Source organism: Trachypithecus francoisi, unplaced genomic scaffold, assembly GCF_009764315.1.
Source record: "Trachypithecus francoisi isolate TF-2019V2 unplaced genomic scaffold, Tfra_2.0 Lachesis_group7, whole genome shotgun sequence".
NCBI lineage: Eukaryota > Metazoa > Chordata > Mammalia > Primates > Cercopithecidae > Trachypithecus > Trachypithecus francoisi.
In genome coordinates, this window is record NW_022681472.1 from 22,687,182 (window position 1) to 22,701,233 (window position 14,052).

Consider the following 14,052-nt stretch of genomic DNA (forward strand, 5'->3'; position numbering starts at 1 on the left):
AATCTAGAATCGCCGCGACCTCTACCTCCTGGGTTCAAGCGATTCTCCTGCCTCAACTTCCCCAGTAGCTGGGATTATAGGTATGCGCCACCATGCCCAGCTACTTTTGTATTTTTAGTAGAGGGGGGGTTTCACCGTGTTGGTCATGCTGGTCTCCAACTCCCAACCTCAGGTGATCTGCCCGCCTCGGCCTCCCAAAGTGTTGGGATTACAGGCGTGAGCCACCACGCCCAGCCACAGGTTCCAGTATTAGTAAGAGTGTAACCTTGGAAAAATGACTAATTTCCTGAGGTGAGGTTTTCTAATCTAAAAAGAAATGACATACTTTCCTTGCAGGTTGTTAAGAACTAGAGATAATAAATCCAAAACACTAGCAGCACAGTGTTGGGCAATAAATGGCAGCTGACCCTACCACTCCTGGAGCTTTCTTTCATTATAAAGGTACAGCATACTCAAGAGATGAAAGAACCTGGTTTCAGGAGGAGTGCTTAGCTCGTTATTCTGACGTAACAGTCCCAGCCTGCAGCAACCTTACCTGCTGTGTGAAAGGAAGATGGGCCTGTGTTACCAGAAATAGTAATAATCAGAACAATACGTTAGGTTGGACTTCTGTATTTTAAGGAAGAAATTACTCAGGTCTCAGAATTAAACATGTATTATCTTACTGAAGATAAATGAAAGCACTGGTTTTTAAGTATTTTTGGTCACTGGCCCACTTGAACAGTTTAATGATTTCTAAAATGTTCTCTCCAGAAAACTAAACCTGCACAAAAACTAGGTCACAAAATTAGGGATTTAAAAACCTTGCTCTGTTTTAAGGAATTTTTGGATGTTAGGTATATTGTTTTCTCAATTTTTCTCACTAACCAATGTAAATGAGGAGAATTTTTGGGACGTCCTAAGTAATAATGGGGTCTGTGCTGAACGGACATGAGCACAACAGAGTCATGGAGCAGCAGGCCTCGCACAGGCGCCGCAGTTCTCAAGGGCAATTCAGAATGATACTTTTCTGTGAAATCTGTTTTAACTGTTGACAATTTGTTAAGAAAGTTAAAAGTTGTGAGGAACAAATCTGGTCAGCGGGCATTAGTTTGTTACTTTACAGCCTCCTGGCTTTAAAATTCAAAGGTATTATTGGGAGAACAGTACCAATTTGAAAAGACCTGTAGATTATTGTTTCAAGGATAATTTTTTGATTGTTAGGGATAAGTAGGCATTATATTTACAAATCACTTTCAAATAATTCAGAAAATTGTGTGGGTGTGGGAGGTGGGGTAGCAAGATAAAAAGAGGGAGGAAAGCAGGGGTTGGTAAAAACAAATGTAAAATAACATTTGGAGAAACTTGGTGTAATGATTACTTTTGTGTCAATTTGGCTAGGACACAATACCAATATCCTATGTACTTAAGCCAGATACTTAAGTCAAACGAGTAACAATTAATTCAATTCAACACTATTCCAGGTGTTGAGCTGAAGGTATTTTGTAGATGTGGTTAACATCTATAGTCAGTTCACTTTAAGGATATTATCTTCAATAATCTAGATGGTCCTTATCCAATAAGTTGAAGGCCTTCAGAACTGAGCAAAACAGGTTTTCCTGGGGAAGAAATCCCGCCTGTGAACTGCAGCTTCAGCACCAGCTCAAGGCTTTCCAGTCTGCCTGCCTGTCCTATAAAATTTCAAACCTGCCAGCCTCCACAATCACATAAGCCAGTTCCTTAAATCTATCTACATATATCTCTACTGTTGGTTTTGTTTCTCTGGCCCTGATAAAGATTTTGATACTAAGAAATGGAATGTGGCTGTAACAAACACCTAAAAATGTGGAAGTGGCTTTGGAACTGGGCAATGGTAGAAGCTGGAAGAGTTCTGAGACACATGATAGAAAACACCTAGATTGCCCTGAAGAGACTGTTGGTAGAAATATGGATGTCAAATGTGGTTCTGGTGAGGATCCACAATGAAGTGCAATGTGTGAGAGAGAGCTTCTACCATATTAGAGAAGACATGTATGGCCATCAAACAGATTATTGGTACAAATATGAATGTTAAAAGGTGCTTCTGGTGAGGTCTTAGAAGGAAATCAAGAACATGGGATTAGATACTAATAGAAAGGTGATCCTTGTCGTAAAGTGGCAGAAAGCCTGGCTGAATTGTTGTGTGGAAAGCAGAATTCTAAGTGATGACATGTAGTGGAGATTTCCAAGCAAAGTGTTGAAGGCGTGGCCTGGTTTATCCTTGCTGTTTATAGTACAATGCAAGAACAAGATATATTGATGAAAGAACTGTTAAGCAAAAAGAAACTCCCACTTGATGATTCAAGAGGATCTTGGCCTATCCACATGGAAAAGGATGCTACAATTAGGAAACGAATTGTTAGGAAAGCATGCTTTGGAGAAGGCCAAGGCTATAATAGCTGGATGACTTTTTGCCAAAGAGATTAGGTATATATCTAGTGGATCCAATCAACCATCTCAGCAGAAGCCAGGAACATAACAGGACTATCCAGAAAGATGTATGGATCACCCTCTTGTTTAATGGCATGGTTTCTCTTAACACATACAGAAGACCCACAAGGATTTTGAGAATGATATACCAGCAGACATATGGCCAGCCTAGAATGAAAGGGACAGAAACAATAAAAGGAAGGGAGGCTGACTTCTAGGATTCTACAGGCAGAAAATGGGTCAACAGCACTGCAAACGTGCTAACCTTTAAGAAAAAGAAGAACAACCGATAGTGTAGGGCTCAGGCCCAAAGAAGCAAGCCATGGCCCCAGAAGGCAGAATATTAAGCCACACAACATTATTCTCAGGCTTTAAAACTCAACAGAATTGTCCCTGCTAAGTTTCAACCTTGCTTAGGACTGGTGATCCTTTGTTCCTTCCAATTTCTCCTTTTTGCAATGAGAATGTCCATCTTATGCTTGACCCACTACTGTATTTTAAAGTTACTTACCTATTTTCTAGGTTCACAGGCCCACAGATGGAGATGAATTCTGCCCCAGAATAGATCATACTCATGATCCATCCTTAATGTAGTGCCATCCATCCTTAATGTAGATGTCTGAGATGATCACATTAGGGACTTCTGATGGTATTTATATGGGATTTTGGACATACTATTGATGCTGTAATGAGTTTAGACTTTTGGGGACCTTAGAATGGGGTGACCATCTTTTGTCGATGGGATGGACATGAATTTTTAGGTGTCAGTGGGTAGACCACAGTGGGATGAATATTGGCCCCTAAAAGGTATGTCCAAGTCTTGACCCGTGATACCTGCAAATGTTACCTTACTTGGAAATAAGGTCTTTTCAGATGTAATTAAGGATCTTGAGATGAGATCATCCTGGATTTCAGGTAAACCCTACATCCAATGACTAACGTCTTCATAAAACAAAAAGGAGAGGGAGAGATTTAACTCACACACAGTGAGGAAAAGTATGGATAGATGCTTGCAGAGATTGGAGTGATATGTGAATAAGCCAAATAATGCCAAAGGTTGTCAGAAGCTGGAAGAAGCTAGTAAGGATTTTCCCTTAGAGCCTTTGGAGGGAATGTGGCCCTGGTAACTCTTTGATTTAGGACTTGTGGTCTTTAGAACCATGAGACAGTAGGTTTCCATAGTTTTTAAGCCACCAAGTTTGTGGTAATTTTTTAAGGCAGACCTAAGAAACCAATACACTGGGTGAAGTGAATATTAGAATTCTTTGTACTGTTTTGTGTTACTTTTCTATAAGGTGAAATTATATAAAAATAGTTTAAATACTATCCAACAATATCTTCAGCTTTGCATGGAGATAGCTACATAATCTGGTATCTTTCTCTCACAACCCTTAAAAAATCATTTTACTCGATGTCCTATATTTAAAAATAATTTAAAATACTCCCTTCATGGCACTTAACAGAGACACATATTAATTGTCTGTGAAACTGACCACAGAACTAACCTCACAATTCTGGACAGCAAATTTATACCATCTTCTTAAAAGAGTCGAATGCATCGCATTGATATGAATGTTTGTGTTCCCTCCTAAATTCATAATGAAACTGAATCCCCAATGCAACAGTATCAAGAGGTAGAGATTTTAGAAGGGGAGTAGGCCATGAGAATTAATGCCTTAAAAAAGGGCTGGAGGGAACTATCTAGGCCCCTTTCTGTCCCTCCTTCTTCCACCATGTGAGAATGCAGCAGAGGTGCCATCTTGGAAGCAGAGAGCAGCTCTCAGACACCTGATCGTACAATTCCCAACCTTCGCAATTGTGAAAAAATAAACTTCTATTTATAAGTAATCTAGTTTCAGATTTTTTTTAATAGCAGGAATGGATTAAGACACTTACATGTAAGACTTTGACCCATAATAAAATTACTCATCACAAATAACTAATTTCAATATACTTTACTGATTAAAACTTACCAATGGCCTTTCACTTACAGGAGATGGAGGTCGGGGGGCAGTTTCTCCAGAAGTGGGCCGCCAGGTCAAGAGCCTTTAAGATACCAAAACCACATCAATCTCTAGGGGGCTGTGCCACATGCCACATCCAGCATATTTTGAAATGGGCCCAAGAAAGTAACAAGAACATACCAACTACACAGTCCATCTTTGACTACTGCTAAGAGCAATTTCCTAAAAAACATCTAGTAAAATGTTTAAACATGTACTTTTAGAAAAAAATTAAGTGGCGTTTAATATAATTAAAAGGGTAATATAGTCACCAGTTTTGCATTAAAAAAACACTTTCTGATAAGTTTTAAAATTTTTAAACCTCCTTTCCCTAAGTATTAATATCAAATATTTTCCAAGTAAGAGACTTCTCAAAAAAAAAAAATTCATAAAATTGGCCAGGTGTGGTGGCTCATGCCTGTAATCCCAGCACTCTGGGTGGCCGAGGTGGGCGGATCACCTGCAGTTGGGAGTTCGAGACCACCTGACCAACGTGGAGAGACCCTATCTCTACTAAAAATACAAAATTAGCCGGGCATGGTGGTGTATGCCTGTAATTCCAGCTACTTGGGAGACTGAGGCAGGAGAATCGCTTGAACCCAAGAGGCGGAGGTTGTGGTGAGCTGAGATCATGCCATCGCACCCCAGTCTGGGAAACAAGAATGAAACTCCATCTCACAAAAAAAAAAAAAAAAAAAAAAAAAAAAAAAAAAAAAACCTACCTCACTATAATTCCATTTCACACTCATCCCTTAGAGAAAAATGACAAGCTGTTATAAAATATGAAATATGTATAAATACATTTTCCTTAGATTATTAGAAGATCAGTAACAGAAACAGGCTGAGATTTTTTTTTTCCCCCAATTCAAAACCACTGCTTGGTTTGATCTGAATAAATAAAATCTCATAAAAGTCAGCAGAATCACTTTACTATGTCCCAAATTTTGGATAACCAGACTAAAGGTTTTGGTTTACAAATAGTTTAATTCATGTATTTGTTATAGTTTATAGCAGTTTGGTTTGTAATAAATCTAATTCCATATAAGAGTAAGACAAGCTTAAAAGGATTTCTGTTATGAGAAATCAGTAGTCACTATCAAACTTTTAATCATTAGTCACTCTCCAACTCATTCAATATACAAATATAAATGTAAAGTTGTATAAAATCTTCTTACGCATGTGGGATTGTGGTTTTGAAGATATCCAGTGTGCAGTTGCAAGTTTTATCCCAGATTTCTAGGGTAAATTTTTCACCATTCAGAATAACAACATTCTCTAAACAGTTTGTACCAGATCGTGCTAACTGCTCATTGTCTAGGAAAGAAAAGAGCAATTCATTTACATATTACCAGGGTCACATTTAACACTTTGTGTCACATATCTGACAGACCTACCTTGCTGCACACACCAGTAGAGCTGAGCAAAAATATCATCCAAAAGTACATCACTGAGTACTTCTAAATACTGAGTGAATACATCACAGATTGCATAAAGTGCATGATTGCAAGTTGTTGTCATCCATTCAGCTTTCTGGGGAAAAAAGTCGTTAATGAACATCATGCCATTAATCAACTACTATGATTTTAAAAAATATACATATATATATATAAACATGTTTTCATATTTAAAATGTAAGGCTGTCAGTGTTCCTTTTAGACCACTGAATTCCCTCTAGAACGTTATATTCGCCTTAACTTAAAATCTGGTATCTATTGCTCCTCATTATCCCATAACCACCTATGCATACAATAATTTAACTAGTTTTGGCACTATTTGTGTTGATTATTAAAAAAACCATCACCGCATCATCTTGATATTAGTATTATGATTTTTCAAAGTGCATGAATACCAACAGCCGGCCTTGCTCTAGACCATGACAGAACATGAAAGGGAAATAAGGAGGTAAGAATTTGTCCAAATGGGATTAGCATAGGTATAAAATAAAAATGACTTTCCTGAAGTATGGTTATCTGAAAACACCATTAAAAAGGGGCTATACAAAATAAGTGTAATTTATTTTTTTCAAACCCATAAAAAATAATCGCAGAAGTCTGCATTTAACACTGCTATATGGGACAAAAGGGGAAAATATGAAGCTCTCTGGACACATTTCCTAAAATGTATATTGTAACTGGTTCATAGTAAAATATGTTGAAATAAATAAAATTTACTTTGTATTCCTTAATATAAAAAAGAAGTCACTATATAATACTAAAGAAAGTTACTGATGTTTTATAGTTGTGACTGTCGAAATGAGGAAAAGAAATGGAAAAGTCAGAAAAACACTGAAAACAAAACAGAACAAAAAAATCAATTCATTAATTCAGTTCTATCCTCTCATAGCATTCTTTTTTTTTAGAGATGGAGTTTCGTTCGTCACCCAGGCTGGAGTGCAGTGGTGCAATCTCAGCTCATGGCAACCTCCACCTCCCGGGTTCAAATGATTCTCCTGCCTCAGCCTCCCAAGTAGCTGGGACTACAGGCACCTGCCACCACACCTGGATAATTTTTGTATTTTTAGTAGAGATGGGGTTTCACCATGTTGGCGAGGCTGGTCTCAAACTCCTGACCTCAGACAATCCATCCACCTTGGCCTCCCAAAGTGCTGGGACTACAGGCACGAGCCACTGTGCCCGGCCAGTGTTCTTATTTATAAAGACATAGTATTATATTCTCATGCCTTAAAGAAAAATTGTCTAGGAATTCTTTTCTGTACTTAATTTGAAACACTAAAATGTATTGATGATAATACTGAGGATCTTTTAATTTGACTAAGCTAAATGAAAATTGTGCATCCTCTTACCTCTGTCTGTTGTTCTGGCAATTTCATATTGTCAAAGATTCTGAAAACAATTCTAAATAAATCCTGCCACCAGTGTTTCTCATAAGTGTGGCCATATGTTTTCATTATTTCAAACATTACTGTTAAACCCCTAAAATGACAAAACACAATTAGAAAGATATAATATAAAAAAGCATATTCCTCCTAAAATAGCTTTTATAGTTCACAAAGCTACTAAAAACAGAAAACTTAAAACTAGTCTGAAATTAACACACGACACTGGGTTTTAAAAAATTTAAGTTGTAAGAACAACAGGTTCCTTTAGGATATATCATTCAGGGAAAAAAATCTCCAAAGGTCTTGGCCGTAAACTTTTTTATTTTACTTTTCCTTTACTTTTACCTCACCATTGCAGCATTTAAAAACTGTAAATGGAATTACAAATTAAAAACGATAATTGTTTGAGTGAATATTAATTTTGTGGTACTACAGCCAAAAAAGAAAATACATATACAGCAGTCTAAGAACAAAACAAAAGTTAGATCTTGGAAAATCTTTTTCAAAGAACTATGGGGATTTTCACCCAATACTAGAAGCCTTATTCATGCAACATCCCCGAACAAAAGGATTTACAAAACAAATCCACTGAGGGGTCTGTGTTTCATTTCTTGCTATATCCCAGGCACACAGCAGTGCTCATTGCCTGGAAGGCAAACAATAAATATTTGCTGAATAAATTGCTTAGCATCACATTGAGCAGGTTTTGAGTAAGTGTTAAAACTGAAACTCAAAACTTTCTTCTTCATTCCTTCCTGTTTCTTGAAATAATACTTTTATGTAACCATTAGAAACTTTAATCTTTTCTCTATTTGTTGCTTTTTCTGGGAAAACACAGGCATCCTCCAATTTAGAAATGGCTTATATTTCCAAAAGTTTGAGAGTAAAACAGAACAAAATTTTCTTTGAAAGGCTCTCATAGGCCGGGTGTGGTGGCTCACGCCTGTAATCCTAGCACTTTGGGAGGCCGAGGCTGGCGGATCAAGAGGTCAGGAGATCGAGACCATCCTGGCAAACACGGTGAAACCCCGTCTCTATTAAAAACACAAAAAATTAGCCGGGTGTGGCAGCGGGAGCCTGTAGTCCCAGCTACTCCGGAGGCTGAGGCAGGAGAATGACCTGAACCCGGGAGGCAGAGCTTGCAGTGAGCCGAGATCGCGCCACTGTACTCTTCTAGCCTGGGCGACAGAGTGAGACTCTGTCTCAAAAAAAAAAAAAAAAGGCTCTCATAAGGACCGGAATAGAGCTGAACTCATTTACTGTTATGCTATCCCCAAACCTAGCAGATGGCTCATACATAGTAGGTTCTCAACAAGTTTTTGTTAAATGAATGTGTAAAATAACATTACAATACTTCAGACCTACAGTAAATTCACACTGGTCTATTGGATCCCTAAGATATCTAATATGTAATACTAGCAGTGATAGAGAAATCATAGTAAAGAAACTCCTGGGAAAGAAACTCTTAGACAGGGGACGCCTGTCAGAGTTCCATCACTGATGCTAAACCCATAGTTCCCTCCTTGCAATGGAACAAGGCTCCCTCATCCTCCATCTGCTGAGCTCTGTATCGATGCCCTCCCACTCCAAGTAACAGGATGCTGCCTCTCATGGCTAGGAGTAAGTGGATATGGGCAATCCTGTTTTTTCCAGGGCCCAAAGTAAACACAGAGATCAATCGTTTCCAAGGATTTTTAATGTGGAAAATGTCTTTTTTTTTTTTAAGCAATATTAAGTAGTTGGTGTAGGGAAAAATAATACAGTCATGTGCCACATAAGGACATTTTCAGTCAACAATGAACTGCACATAAGACAGTGGTCCCCTAAGATTATAATACAGCTGTAAAGTTCCTTTACAATGTCTTGTGACATTGTAGTTGTAGCTTTCATTGATCGTAGGGCAACACTTTACTCACATGTTTATGGTGATATTGGTATAAACAAACCTACTGCACTGCCAGTCATATAATGATAAACAATTTTGTTAATGATTAATTTACTGCACCTCTCATCATTATTTGCAAGTGTACTCCTTGTACTTACACATTTTTAAAAAGTTAATTGGAAAACGGACTCAGGCAGGTCCTTCAGTAGGTATTCTGGAAGAAGTCATTGTTATCATAGGAGATGATGGCTCCATATGTGTTACTTCCCCTGAGGTAACACATCTTCCAGTGGGGGAAGACGTGGGGATGGAAGACAGTGACACTGATGATCCTGACTCTGTGTAGGCCTAGGTTAATGTGTGTGTCTGTGTCTTAGTTTTTAACAAAAAAGTCTAAAAAGTAAAAAATAAAAATAGAAATAGAAAAAAGCTTATAAAGATATAAAGAAAATATTTTTGTACAGCTGTACAATGTGTTTTAAGCTAAATGTTAATATAAGAGTCAAGTTTTTTAAAATTTAAAAAAATTATAAAGCAAAAAACTTACAGTAAGCTATGGTTAGTTTTTTATTGGAGAAAAAATATCTTTTCATAAATTTAGAGTAGCCTAAGTTTACAGTGTTTATAAAGTCTACAGTAGTGCACAGTAATGTCCTAGGCCTCCTTTGCATTCACTCACCACTCACTCACTGACTCACCCAGAACAATTTCTAGTCCAGCGAGTTCCATTCACAGCAAGTGCCCTATAAAGGCACTTGTATATGTTTTATATCATGTTTTTACTGTACCTTTTCTATGTATATATATACACATAGAATTTTTTTTTTTCTGAGACAGAGTCTCTTACTGTCACCCTGGCTGGAGTGCAGTGGTGCCATCTTGGCTCACTGCAACTTCCGCCTCTCGGGTTCAAGCAATTCTCATGCCTTACCTTTCCAAGTAGCTGGGATTACAGGCGTGCGCCACCACACCCGGCTAATTTTTGTATTTGTATTTTTTAATTTTTATTTTTGAGACAGAGTCTCACTCTGTTGCCTGGGCTGGAATGAAGTGGCACTCTCAGCTCACTGCAACCTCCGCCTCCCAGGTTCAAGTGATTCTCCTGCCTCAGCCTCCTGAGTAGCTGCGATTACAGGTGCGCACCACCACATCCGGCTAATTTTTGTATTTTTAGTAGAGAAGGGGTATTCACCATGTTGTCCAGGCTGGTCTTGAACTCCTGACCTCAGATGATCCGCCCACCTGGGCCTCCCAAAGTGCTGGGATTATAGGCATGAGCCACCATGCCTGGTCAAATTTTTATGTTTTTCATAGAGGTGGGGTTTCACCATGTTGGCCAGGCTGGTCTCGAACTCCTGACATCAGGTGATCTGCCCACCTTGGCCTCCCAAAATGCTGGGATTACAGGCGTGAGCTACTGCACCCAGCCTGTTTCGATATGTTTAGATACACAAACGCCATTGTATTAACAGCTGCCTACAGTACTGTAACATGCTGTGCAGGTTGTACCCATGGAGCAACAGGCTATGCCACCTAGATTTGTTTGAGTACATGCTATGATGTTCACACAACGCTGAAATTGCCTAGTAATGCATTGTACAGAACATATCTCTGTCATTAAATGATGCCTGACTACATCTGGGACTTTAATTTTCGGTATTTATCCCCAAATCTAGAGAATTTTGGAAAAATCAAATAAGAATGCACACGAGAAGTTCTTTCCACACAGTGTTACACCAATCATAGTGCTGCACTATTTGTTGTTGTTAAAGACAGAGAATCTCAATTTGTTGCCTAGGCTGGAGTACAGTCGTGTGATCAGGGCTCACCATAGCCCCAACCTCCTGTGCTTAGGCAATCCCGCCTCAGCCTCATGAGCAGCAGGAATTAGAGGGATGCCCACCATGCCTAGTTAACTTTTTGTTCAAAGAGATGGTGTCTCACTATGTTGCCTAGGTTGGTTTCAAACAATCCTCCCACCTTGACCTCCCTAAGTGCTGGGATTACAGATGTGAGCCACGGCATCTGGCCCACATTTTAAAATGGAAGCTAAATAGCAGCCCATACATATCCTGGGATGAGGTAGGAAAATCAAAGGCCATCACTGAACAAAGTTTACTGATCTTTTCCCTCTCCTTTACTAACTAGAACACATACAACGTCTTTAACAACTAGTATCTACCCATAATCTGAACACGGAATACGGTGAGAAATAAGGTCTCACAGTGCCAAGCAACACAAGGCTAAGAAAGCAGGTGGATCCTCCATCAAACAGACGTCTACAAATAAATAAAGGGTGAGGGGAGAGGGTGCTGAGTTTTCATGACCTGCTAGTCATGATATGTTAGCTGCTCCACTGAGGCAGCTGGACAACTGAAATGCGGCTATCTTGAATTTCAACAAGTTCCTAACAGGCCCACTGATAAACAATCCACCGTATCTAAATATAAAATAAACTGTTTTTCTATAGTGCTCTCATAATTAAAATCCCTAAGGGTTAAGTCCTATTTTGGATTATCTATTTCATAAGAATTTCTGTTGTAACAAATAATACTATAAAAATGAAAAATTTCTTGAGATATAAGTCAAATTTAACCTTGGTGGGGCATGGGTGTGGTTCTGGCACAAGGTGAAAAAGAAGAGATTCATTCTGTGCTACCTTTAGAAATTCAAAAAATTCGATAAAGTTATACATCCAAATAACAGAAGATTCTTCTAAATGAGAAGGGAAGATTCCTAAAAGATTTTGTTTACCATAAAATTGAACTCACGGTGGGTTTAGAGATTGACAGATATTAGGACACACAAGCTGGCCATTTCAATGTGGCCAAGTACAGGGTAAAAAACTACTATGGGAGTCCTGTGAGCTGTGAACTAAGAACAGTGTGTTAAGCACTTGGCCAGTCACATAATACCCGGAATAGTTCCTTTACAGATTGACTATATGTTCATAATGATCTTTTATTGGCAATATACTTTTGAAAGAGTTCTATTTGAATAGTTCTATATTATTCCAAACTATGTTACTGACCAGGTTACAAAAAGAAATGGTTCTGGCCGGGCGCGGTGGCTCAACCCTGTAATCCCAGCACTTTGGGAGGCCGAGACGGGCGGATCACGAGGTCAGGAGATCGAGACCATCCTGGCTAACACGGTGAAACCCCGTCTCTACTAAAAAAAAAAAAATACAAAAAATTAGCCGGGCGAGATGGCGGGCGCCTGTAATCCCAGCTACTGGGGAGGCTGAGGCGAGAGAATGGCGTAAACCCGGGAGGCGGAGCTTGCAGTGAGCTGAGATCCGGCCACTGCACTCCAGCCTGGGCGACAGAGCGAGACTCCGTCTCAACAAAAAAAAAAAAAAAAAAAAAAAAAAAAAAGAAATGGTTCTTCACCTAAAACTCACCAAGGATGTGCATTTAAAAATTCTTCTATCGTTCATCACGAAATAAAATAAATTTTGCCACTAACTTCAATTTATTATTGGAAACAAATATACAAAAAGACAGAATGTTTAAAGGATCAAATTAACTTAGAAGCTAAAATCAAAAGGAGGCTATAATCAAATATTTTTAAAATAATGTAGCATTTCCATTTTTATTTTGCTCTAGTTAACATTTTAAAATAATATTAACATATTTTAAAATATACCTATCTACTAATTAATATATTTGACAAAACACTTCATTTTATGGTCTTTAACTGTGAGACTGTGTTTATAAACAAGAGTTACGTGATTAAAGTCAAAATAAATCCAAAATTTTAATTACAAATATAGATTGTTACCTGGTTCTTACATCTAATTTGCATCTATTGATGATACAGGATAACTCAAAGAGAATTGGGAACCATCCTCTCACCCACACCCTGTCTTCAGGTGCCACATTCATATCATCGCTTGTGTATTCCTTGAAAGCCTTCAAGAAAAAAGGTAGGGTTATTAAAAGCAAAACATAACACCTATACATTTAGTATATTAACTTCTCAAAAAATAATTTAAATGCTTCACAGATAACCAGTGAGCAATTTAATACACAATAATTTATAAAAAATGGACACTATAACTGCCTATAATTTTAGTATACATGCCACTGAAGCAGGCAAAATATAACTGCCTATAAAGAGCTCTGGACTAGCATCCAAAAGTTAGCTTCACTTTCAACTGTCACCAGTTTTCTGCATCATTACCCAGGTTAATTCAGGTTTCCATTTTTATCACTTAAATGGTTATGATACCACACAGCCACAGTAACCACACTGGGGAAGTATGAAGGTAAAATGAGTTGACATATCTGAAATGTACCAAGCACCTGATCGGTCCATGTTAGTATGGAATAAAATCTTATTACCAAATCTATGATACATCACTGTCTCTTATGAAAGTTACAAAGATAGATTTAAATATGCAAGTTAAATATGGCAGCTAGATTTTCAATTCAACCTTTTACTTCAGAGCTTAAGCCTATTCTAATCCATAGTCAGTCAGCTTCAGTATTACACAGCACAGACAGACAAGATGCACTGTAGGGAATGGTTACAAATATAAGCTGGGGCTCAAACCCTAGCTCTACTTTACTAGCCCTGAAACTACGGGCACATTTTTAAACTCTGTGCCTCAGTTTCTTTATCCATATGGGGCTATAACACTATCTATCCCATAAAGTCATTAGAAGATTAAACAAGTTAATACAATTTAATGAAAAACACTCAGAAAAATACCTGACACTTTCAATAATGGTTAGTTACAATCACTAACCATCCTAACTCAGAATCAGGCTGCTCAGATTATTTTTCGAATTACTGAAAAATAAATGCTTCATATACCCTCAATTCCCAAACTTAAGATTTCAAATTGGAAAGAATACTCTGCAAAATTTTGT

At 38.1% G+C, this 14,052-nt stretch overlaps 1 protein-coding gene across 4 annotated transcripts in view; it reads right to left on the minus strand.

Annotated features, from left to right (window-relative positions):
• ARFGEF1 (ADP ribosylation factor guanine nucleotide exchange factor 1) overlaps positions 1 to 14,052 on the minus strand; it is a 147,501-nt gene that overhangs the window by 15,092 nt on the left and 118,357 nt on the right. For 3 of the 4 annotated variants that reach the window (XM_033202254.1, XM_033202252.1, XM_033202253.1), the window contains 5 exons: positions 12,959 to 13,089; positions 7,255 to 7,384; positions 5,846 to 5,981; positions 5,627 to 5,765; positions 4,422 to 4,494 (listed from right to left, as the gene is read on the minus strand). In XM_033202254.1, the coding sequence (XP_033058145.1) occupies positions 4,422 to 4,494; positions 5,627 to 5,765; positions 5,846 to 5,981; positions 7,255 to 7,384; positions 12,959 to 13,089 (609 nt within the window). The remainder of the gene's footprint in view (positions 1 to 4,421; positions 4,495 to 5,626; positions 5,766 to 5,845; positions 5,982 to 7,254; positions 7,385 to 12,958; positions 13,090 to 14,052) is intronic. The other variant, XM_033202255.1, reaches the window with a different exon arrangement.